Source organism: Ptychodera flava, unplaced genomic scaffold (genome assembly GCF_041260155.1).
Source record: "Ptychodera flava strain L36383 unplaced genomic scaffold, AS_Pfla_20210202 Scaffold_53__1_contigs__length_892398_pilon, whole genome shotgun sequence".
Taxonomy (NCBI): Eukaryota; Metazoa; Hemichordata; class Enteropneusta; family Ptychoderidae; genus Ptychodera; species Ptychodera flava.
Window position 1 is genome coordinate 64,870 of NW_027248375.1, and position 10,174 is coordinate 75,043.

A 10,174-nucleotide genomic window follows, 5' to 3' on the forward strand; every position below is an offset into this window, starting at 1 on the left:
GGATGAATGAACTGTCCTTTGGCTTGCAGGCTTGAAGTTGCATAAAGTCCACAGTATAAATCCAGCGTTGGCAGTGAAGGTTTTGAAAAGTCTTGAAATTAATACCGCTGGAGTTTCCAAAGACTTGAAGTAACACGCAAGATACACGATCCAAAAATGTCTAACTGCAAGCCTGCACGTCCTTATTTATACTTATGGAATTACATAAGCATATAAGAACAATCTAGAACTTTTATTTACATGCTAATTACTGTTCTAAAATTATCTCTCTTACACAACTAATTAAATTTTCAGAACATTCCAAACAACACCAATTGAATTCAAGGTTGTGAGGTCCTTCAGGGCAGTGACCCTTAGAATGTTCTAGACTAATTAAACTCAGGTCATGATGAGTGTGGGGGAAATGACGTACATAACAATGGTCATTGTAATGAGATACATGTATCAAGCAAGGACAGTAAAACACTGGGCCTCATTAAACTTATGCTGGAAGACTGTAAACCAGCAACTATCGAAAGAGCATGCCAGTCATTCGTACGCCCCAAAACTTGAATTTGCTTACACGGTATCGGACCTGTATGAAAAGGTCAATTACAACAACTTGAAAAAGCACAATACCGTGCTACATGTTTAGTTACAAAATATTAGATCAGTAACTATCCCCCTCTAATAAACAAATTACAATGGATTCCATACCAGACGTATATATTATAGGACAATTATGCTTTCTAAAATCAAGAGAAATAATATCGATATTCAGTACCATCAGCACTTTACGATTTCACCTATAACAACAAGTAGGCATAACCATGATCTTTAGCTACAAATGCCAAAGATAGAAGAGATCTACTTTAGTATTCATTCTTCAGCAGGACAGTTTTTGAGTTGAACTAGCTCCCTACTTCCGTAGTCAGCGCACCATCGCTGTTGTCTGTAAAAAGAAATTTGCATAACAATTACAATAATTTGTCGACACTCTCGCACTCAAAGTGTGCAATGTGCACTTTTCTTTTTATTGACTTGTATTTTATTGCTTTATTCGTTTTTATCAATTCTTACTGTGTATATCTTTTTTCATTGGGTTTTTTTGTATATATATATTATCTATATCTATATCTATATAATACACACACACACACCACACACACACACACACACACACACACACATATATATATATATATATATATATATATATATATATATATATATATATATATAATATATATATATATATATTATATATATATATATATATATACGGTTAAATCTAAATCGGGGAGTTTTCATTGATGAAAATCTGCCCATAACCATTGAATTTTGTAAGACCTAAAGAAATGCAAAGATAAAAACAAATAAATAAATAACCATTTTTGTATTGCACCTGCCACATTAACTGTCATATTTTCTGAAAAGGTTATTCGACCCCATAATTTGTTATCAGACCTTCAACTTGTGTTGATGTTATTTCGTTATATTCAAGCCGAAAGATACGTAGTCACTATGATCACATTTTATAAGTTTTTTTGGCCGGATTTTAAAAAGTGGTGTGAAGATGCATAAAGAGTTTTAGATTGGTCTGTTTAATAGAGCTCATTTAATACTAAACAACAAAACAAAAATGATATCATATATTTCTCCGGAGCATTCATTCAGTTTCATACAAATTAGCATAAATATTTAGTGTGTAAATGTCAATCAAATATGATTTCTTATGCAAAAGGTGGAAATTTCCTCGAATTCCGTCGAAATTTTAATACTTTTGATTTCCTAATACCTTTGAAACTTGATTTGACCTTTATTTAGCTTGTTCAAGCAGTAGGGAATTTGTTTTATACACGTAAAACGTTTGGCCAAGTTTCTTGTCACAGTTTATATTACCTATATGAGGCTGCCTTTGATATATGTTAAAGGCAGAGTTCATCAAGGACGAAAAGCTATTTTCACCATTGATAACTCGCGCGATTTTTTACAAGTACCGATAAAAATAGTACAGGAAGTTGCCATGTAATTTGAATCACGGGGAAAAAGCGCCAAGCTTGGAGCTTGCATCATGTGGTATGGAAGGGATCATCTTCGGACGATTATGGCCCCCACATTGTCCACTCACAGCAACACAGTAGTAAACAGCAAAAACAAAATCTGAGAGTGGAAAGTTTATTATAAGTGATTCATTTTTATGCAAGGATACTCAGTATAAACAAAAGTTATGTAAATACGCACGGCCTGGTTTGAGCATGGCTGAGTGGACAATGCCATACCATAGGAAAATGGTCCCTTCCATGATGCAAGCTCCAAGCTTGGACCTTTTTCCATGATTCAAATTACATGGGCAACTTCCTGTACTATTTCTATCGGTTTTGTAAAAATTAAAGGCGAAAAAAGCTTTTCAGGGGTAAGTGACCACAAAGCTAGCACATATGTAAAAATCATCCTTGGTGAACTACCCCTTTAAATATCATATAATTTTAAGCGAAATCGATTTCTCCCTATTCCACCGAAACATGACAACTTGCAATTGACATCATCACAGGGACTTTTTCAGATTGTGATAATCAAATGAAATTCCAACTCACTCGCACAGGAAAATATTGGACAATGTGAATACTGGTCAATACAGCCAGCCAGGTTAACAAAATCAAATGAATTGCTGGGACAGGGATCATTTGGCCAAGTATATAAAGGAAACTTCAAGCCGCAAGGAAGTAAAATTACCGAAGATGTAGCAATAAAATCTCTCCTACCAGGTGGGTGCTACGTTGGAAATGTTTTTGTTTTTTCTTGTTTTAAATGTCTAAATTTTGTGTTATAATTAGTTGATGATCGTCAACTTCAGTCCTACGCTCAAGGTAATGCAGTAGATTTAGTGTTTTGGAGATGTACTTAATCACAATGCATGCTATATACACAATCATTGACAAAGAATGGCAACCGACAACTATGGTTTACTGAGCATATTGTTTTTCTTTAAAGAGCTGTAGTTCATTATTTTTCATACGTCTTGTCTTACATTCCAAATTAAAGTTTTGTTAATTTGCGTTTTCCAGCCAGAAGAAACTATCAGTGCTATGCTGACTTCGCTCGAGAAATATCTTGTTTAATTAAACTACAGGGACATCCGAATATCGTGATATTGAAAGGCATTGTTCTACAACAAGGTAGAATGCACGATAATGATCGGTAGACAATCACTCATTTTCCTCCGCCTTATTACTTGCAATTGACAAGACTTGGTAAAACATTGATAATTATATTCATTGTATATCGCTGCTGAATTTCTATAATTTGCATGTTCAAGTATTCACAGAGCATATTAAAGGCATAGGACACACTTTATTATGACCGTATTTTGACTAAACGAATTACTATAGCGAATATGACCTTTTGCGTATCTTTTTACCTGTAAATTTTGAGCAGATGGTTGCACAAATATGCAGATAAGACTCAAAAGCAGATGAAATGATATAATTTAGGAATTTTTACCAAATATCACTTGGTTCTGTGTTGTATCTGCAGAAATGGCATTTCTTTTGCATCGGACTAGGGACGTAGTTGAGGGTCTGATGACATAGTTTCTTATACGAGGCAAAGAATAGGCGACAATTATGTAATGAATCGATTGATGATATTTCCATAACTGAAATAATAAAATGATAGGGAAACCTTCAGTTTAGGGCTTACTTTTATTTTCATTCATAGAAATCGAATATTTGTATAAAAAAGCCATCTTTATAAATTACACGGCTTCTTTGAATGAAAAATAACACTGCAAATATTTTTTTACAAACGACAGCATAATAACCATGTTCCTCAAAGCCATTTTATTATTTTGATGGCAATAACGTATCGTAGGTTGATTTAATATTTGTCAAATGACACAGGTAATTCGGGAACACTTTTAGACGGATGACGTTTGTTGTGCATACATAATATATGTATATATGGGATTATTTCTTTTACAGGAGAGAACTGCCTAGTAATGGAGAGTTCAACGTGTGGTGATCTTCTGAACTATCTTCACTGCCTGGGAAAGCGCATATCCACGAAAAAGGAGAAAGAATTACTTTGCTACACAAGGCACATAACGTTGGGGATGCAATATATCCAACAGAAAAAGGTTACAGCCGTGATAATCTTTGTCAGGCGTGACGAGAAAATGAATGTAGTGGTTAAATATTTAAAAAAAACTTCAACCATGTTAAGCATATCAACGTCTGTATTCAAGCGAGATTAGATGGCCAGTTCCTCGTCAATAAGGGCTATTTTCTAATTGTTTTAATACATGCTGGTGTGAATGAAAATTAGTGCATTGAATTGAATAGGCACATCCAGGGTGTTAGCCGGTTATTTGAACTATATACGGACCGGTTTCCATAGTTACCAGGTCCGGTGAAGACCTTCTACGTTTTTGTCCTTAAAGATGACGCTTAACGCTAGATGTAAATATCCGTTCGCGCACTACTATTTGACATTATAATCTGTTTGATGTTGGTCGATAATTGTATATATATATATATATATATATATATATATATATATATATATATATATATATATATATATATATATATATAATTGTTTGAGAATGCCCTACATTTAACTACATGTCATATAGCGTTAACTGTAGAGAGGCATATATGAAATGCAAATATAATTGTCTTGATACATGGGTCTATGTGCCCTCTCAGCAAGAGATAGTTTGTCCTACCCGCCGTAGGGCAAATTGTCACCTGCTCTCGGGCACATAACCCATGTTTTCAGGCAATAATATGTACTATTTCGAAAATTATATCGTTGCAAATATCATATGCACGTCCAAACTAGGTCGATTGACACACTCTTACGCAGACGTTTCCTTCCTTTTGTTCAGATTCTACACAGAGACTTATCAGCGAGAAATATATTACTATTCAATGGTGGAGTAGCAAAAATTAGCGACTTTGGTCTCAGTAGAGACGCAAGTGAAACGAAGGGAGTTTACGTAAAAATGCCCTGGGTGAGTTAAATTACTGTTCCACATCGTCAAAGTTTATAGATATTATAAAAATGATATGAGACAACAGCCATTTTCGATCCCGACAAAAGAAAATTGTTACTCCCGTTTTCCGCGCGGCAGTTGTTATCCATAGTTAGGCTTAAGGTCTTCCACCAATCTTATGGAGAGCTAAGCTTTTGCTGGGTTTTCTAAATTTGTTGAAATTGACAATAGTTACACATTATACGCACGAATCAAGGTCATAGTTCAATTAAGCGTTTGATACACTTAAATCGCGAATGACAAATGGTTACCGAAATTAAAAAAAGGGTGCTGTCGTTTAACCTCAAATTAAAAGTCGTTTCCCTAATAACTTTTAACCAACAGGCTGAGAATCAGACTGCACTGCCATTAAAATGGATGCCACCAGAATTCCTCACAAGAGGAGAGTTCTACTACAAGAGTGATGTGTAAGGAAGGAGAAAATGTTCATGTATATTATGGAGTTGAAAATTTGATTTTTGTACATTAATTCTATAAATGGATAATTAATTAGGTATCGTACTATCTCCCGTATATGTAAATGCTTATTGTGCCTCTCGTATAACGATGCATTGATCTGCCGAGTTGTCCGAGGCTTCATACTGACATACGCCTTGTATCAAGTACATAAACACTTGGTTTTGTTAAAATGTGCGAATATTGTATTGACATTTTGAAACTAAATTCAGAGCGTTTGATTAACAGCATTGATTTATAAGCATGGATAAGGTGTAGCTTTTCTGATAAGCAAAGAGAACATCGATTGCCTATGGAAGAGTGTATATATATATATATATATATATATATATATATATATATATATATATATATATATATATATATATATATTTAAGTAATATAATATAATATATTTAAGTAATATAATATAATATATATATACTTAAGTAATATAATATAATATATATATATACTTAAGTAATATAATATAATATATATATATACTTAAGTAATAGATGTCTTAATAGATGTCTTAAGTAATAGATGCTTTTGCAAACGTCTACTCGTCTAGTTGCAAAATATTTTTGTTACTTAGCTTTAAGAGTAGTACTTCATAAGGTGAAAAATACGGATGCGTAGCGCATATATGGTGTTGCATTTCTTGTAGTTCCTGTTGTACTTAAACAGAAACATAAGGTCCGACGAAAAGAATATATCTTAACTGACTCAAATTCCCATTTTGTTGTTCCTCGTAGATGGTCATTTGGAGTTCTACTTTGGGAAATTTGTTCACATGGTATGTAGAGTTCGACAATGTGATACATGTCATACCTCAAACTATGAGAGCACCGAAGTGAGAGCATTCTTGAATCGTAGTGCTCGCCACCGTTCTTCATACTTCATACTTCCTTAAAGTTAATATGTTGACGTTGATGCAATGAAGTCGAACGGTTTGCGTAAATATTTACAGTACCTTTACGTTAGCCGGAATATACGAGTAAATTACGTTCAGTGTGGTCATTTTAATGTCAATTCAATGTGCCCAGCCAGGATTAGAGTGTGATTGTCAAATTCTTGGCAAATAGTACCGTAACTTGAATTTGTAACAATAGGGAATACCCGATGAAATCGACAGAACGTTTGACTTTCACATATATTCTTCGGAAATACAGTAGTATTCAAGTTGGAAGTTAATTATTTGTGAAATTGGGTTCGTATGTATAGTTTAGAGAGATAGCATAGATCTGTTTCCTTAGAAATTAAAGAACCTATGTCGGTCCAATATAGCAATTGTTGCCGTTTGTTTCACTGCAAGGTGACTCGCCTTTCAAAGAAGACACGCCTTACCAGTTTATTAGGAGAATAGCCCGTGGGGAGAGACTGCCAAGGCCAAACACATGTACAGAAGAAGCGTGAGTTGCACAGTTTTATGAAAACTGTCTTAACGAGAGTTGTGAAATAAGGACAGGACCGTGATCTTCGAGTCGGAAAGAGCCTTCCGAACTTGATTCGAGATTATTGTTGATGGAAGCCTTCGGCGTCAAAAACTTATAATGAGAAGTAATTTTCATATTTTAATACAATTAAACGGAATGTAAAATAGGTTGCCAAGGCAAACATGCAAAGATTCAGCTTATATTTGATCATTGCGTCATATCAAGTGGACCTTGTACCGGTACATTTTACAAATAAGAAATAAACAACAATGATGTTTATACTTCTGTTTTTTTCCTTTTAGATATCAAGTAATACGGAAATGTTGGCAGTCACCTTTACAAATGAGGCCGTCCGCTGAGCAGCTAATACCACAAATTGAACATCTGATGAATAACGAGGTAAATGCTATTTCTTTGTGAAGAATACTCTAATATTGGAATGTGCTTTAAATACCCCGCAATGCCTCTGATAAATTGGTTTCTCCTAAGTTTTTATCTTTTACAGTCTTACCTTCTGTGCCGAACGCAATTTTAGGTTTTCAGCTACCTTTTTCAAAATTATCGCTGGACTATATCCCGTCAAGCATGATACAGTGACATCCAATTATGACGTTTACAAGAGCGCGTTACGTGGTTCCAATTTTTGTGTATTTGTAAGGTTATAAAATGTTGACTCAATATTTTGATGGTGATATATCTGCTAAATTCAAAAACATGAAACAGCTCTGTTCAAGTATATAACGTAATATGTGACGTAAATGAATCACTTTCTCATGGATGTTTCTTGTTGCCTGAGAACGATCAACATACTGGCCATCAACATGCTAATTTGGAGCACACGCTCACAATCTTATGAATCAATAAATTTTCAATGTCAATGGCTAACTAATGTCATACTTTGTAAATTGCAGGGCCTCTTCAACGAAATTGATGACGAGAATCCGATTGAGCCATTCGATCACGTTGAATAAAGCGTAACCGACGAAAATAGTAGTTTTTCGAGGATGAATATTTGGTATTATTTTTGGCGATGCGGACCATATCACTTATTGATAGTGTTCAGACATGAATTATTCTACATCATAGGAAGGGGTTGCTGTGAACGATTCGTATGAACAATTACAGTGTTAACTTTACAACAGATGGTCACGGTTCCATGGTTGTCTGAAACATAGTTAAGAAAATTGGCGTGTACAGTTTCCAACCATTATGCACTGTCGACCATGTCTTACAGATGTCTTACAAACCACCATGGCATATGGAATACTTTGTTGTAAAGTTTATGTTGTTGTTGCATATATATCAAGCTTTATTATCGGGGTCGTGAACTCTGGTCTACATACATTAAGAACACTCAATTTTGACGAAACACTAAATGTGTAATTAGCAACTTAAACGTTATGTCAATGATGAGTTGATTGGTGTAAGAAAATCAAATAACGCAGGAGGCTCCCAGTTCAATTAACGATTATTCGTCGTGGCATTATCCATTTAATCTGGCGAAGCAGTAAATCAGTCACCCTCTTGAATCTTGTTTGCCAATTAAGTTCAATTAACGAACTTAAATATAAATTAAGCGACAATTATTCGTCATGGCATTTTTAGTTTAATCTGGTGAAGCAGTAAATCAGTCATCCTATTGAATCTTGTTTCGCAGCTTTTGATTTCCACCCATGTTCCTTCGTGTGTCGATTTCTACGGTAACACAAAGCCAAAATTTATTAATACCCGAACTTTTGGATAAGAGGCCACTGCATCTGCGCACAATGCACTGCAAGGTTTGCTGTTTTCTAAAGTTTTGTAAACCTAATGATTGCATTCACAATTGAGACACTGCTGATATTGTTGTTGTTGGCCAATAAAGTTCAACTAACATAATATTGTGGTGTTGCTATTGTTTCATAAATTCTTTAGATGTCATATAAGTAACACAACAAGGACACTAGTCTGTCATATATTGACGCAGTCATAGTCTCGGACGATGGCCCAACACATCTCTCCGAAAGTACTCTCTCTTCCTATAATTAAACAAGGGGTGCAAGCTAAGCCACCTTCCAGCCCCCGTATCCAACTTTCCAAACACTAAAAATAGCTCTCCATTCAAGAGCGATCGAGATCCAAAAGGCCATACGATTATTCTGCGACAATCTCAGTCAGGGCTCGACATTAACTTTTTCCTCTGGTAGTCAACTTTGGCTACCATTTTCTGAAATCGGTAGCCCAGAGACAATGGCTGGTAGCCCATGCATATTTAAGTTTAGGGATTTTTTTCAGTAACAAGAGAAGGAAAAGCTATTTTTCAAGATTCTGCCCATGAAGTGAATTTGTCAGTCATTTGATGTGAATACTTGCACAACTTCATTACCCAAAGTAAACTGGTTTAGTTGATGACAATGACACTAAAAGGTTTGGTGAGCTATCATTGTATTGGCAGCCTTTTCATTCTCAGAGTTGCATGCCAAATGTGATAGTCGTCATGGCGATGTCCACCACCTTCGGCAGGGCTAAAAACAGATCTTGGACTGTCTGTAATAGGGGGAGTCTGGTAACCCAAGGAAAAAGTTGGTAGTCTGTGGATGCGGGAATACCGCTAATTTCGAGCCCTGTCTCTCCATACACGATCAAATGAAAAAGCAAAATAAGTTGATCACGGGGTTTTTTAACCAAATAATAATATTCGTACTCACACCAAGTCGCGGGATGGAATCAACAAATACTGCAATAGTCTGAGCAAAATGTCTTGTCTACACACTGTGAAGCCTACTAAGACAAGAACAAAATTTAAATACACTTGTAATGCTAAGATTACGGGCGCGCTGCACCCAACACAGTGTATTTTGCTCAAAACCACTTTTTTGCAAATATTCATCTATTTAAATCAATTTGTTAACCAAATATTAACATATTTGTTGGATTTACCTTTTAGCTTGTCAAGCAGTCGTAAATTGCATGATAACGGAGTGTTAATAAATGCAAATGTATGCAAATCATCCGATTACCTGGCTTCTCTTTTCTCCCAATTTCAAGATTTCTAAAGAATTCAGATCCATTCTACCTAGCTCAAATTTTCTTAAATTTTCACATTATGTACTTTAAATCCTATTTAACAAAGCACTTATTTTGCTTGGCATTTAAATTCTTACATTTTGAGTAAGGGGCATTTTAATTTTGTTAATCAGGCTTTTCACCGTTTTTTTAATGTCAATCTTTCAAGTCATGCAATTTTTGAATGATGATAGAATAAATATTTTTTGTTGTCCAT

General features: G+C 34.9%; 1 protein-coding gene across 1 annotated transcript in view; it reads left to right on the plus strand.

Moving 5' to 3' along the window:
- LOC139128427 (insulin-like growth factor 1 receptor) overlaps positions 1-10,174 on the plus strand; it is a 49,672-nt gene extending 39,498 nt beyond the window's left edge. Inside the window, exons 8-17 of the mRNA XM_070694196.1 lie at positions 2,585-2,747; positions 3,048-3,158; positions 3,963-4,117; positions 4,871-4,996; positions 5,363-5,445; positions 6,232-6,272; positions 6,792-6,888; positions 7,215-7,311; positions 7,824-8,335; positions 8,827-10,174. Of these exons, the coding sequence (XP_070550297.1) occupies positions 2,585-2,747; positions 3,048-3,158; positions 3,963-4,117; positions 4,871-4,996; positions 5,363-5,445; positions 6,232-6,272; positions 6,792-6,888; positions 7,215-7,311; positions 7,824-7,883 (933 nt within the window). The 3' untranslated portion in view covers positions 7,884-8,335; positions 8,827-10,174. The remainder of the gene's footprint in view (positions 1-2,584; positions 2,748-3,047; positions 3,159-3,962; positions 4,118-4,870; positions 4,997-5,362; positions 5,446-6,231; positions 6,273-6,791; positions 6,889-7,214; positions 7,312-7,823; positions 8,336-8,826) is intronic.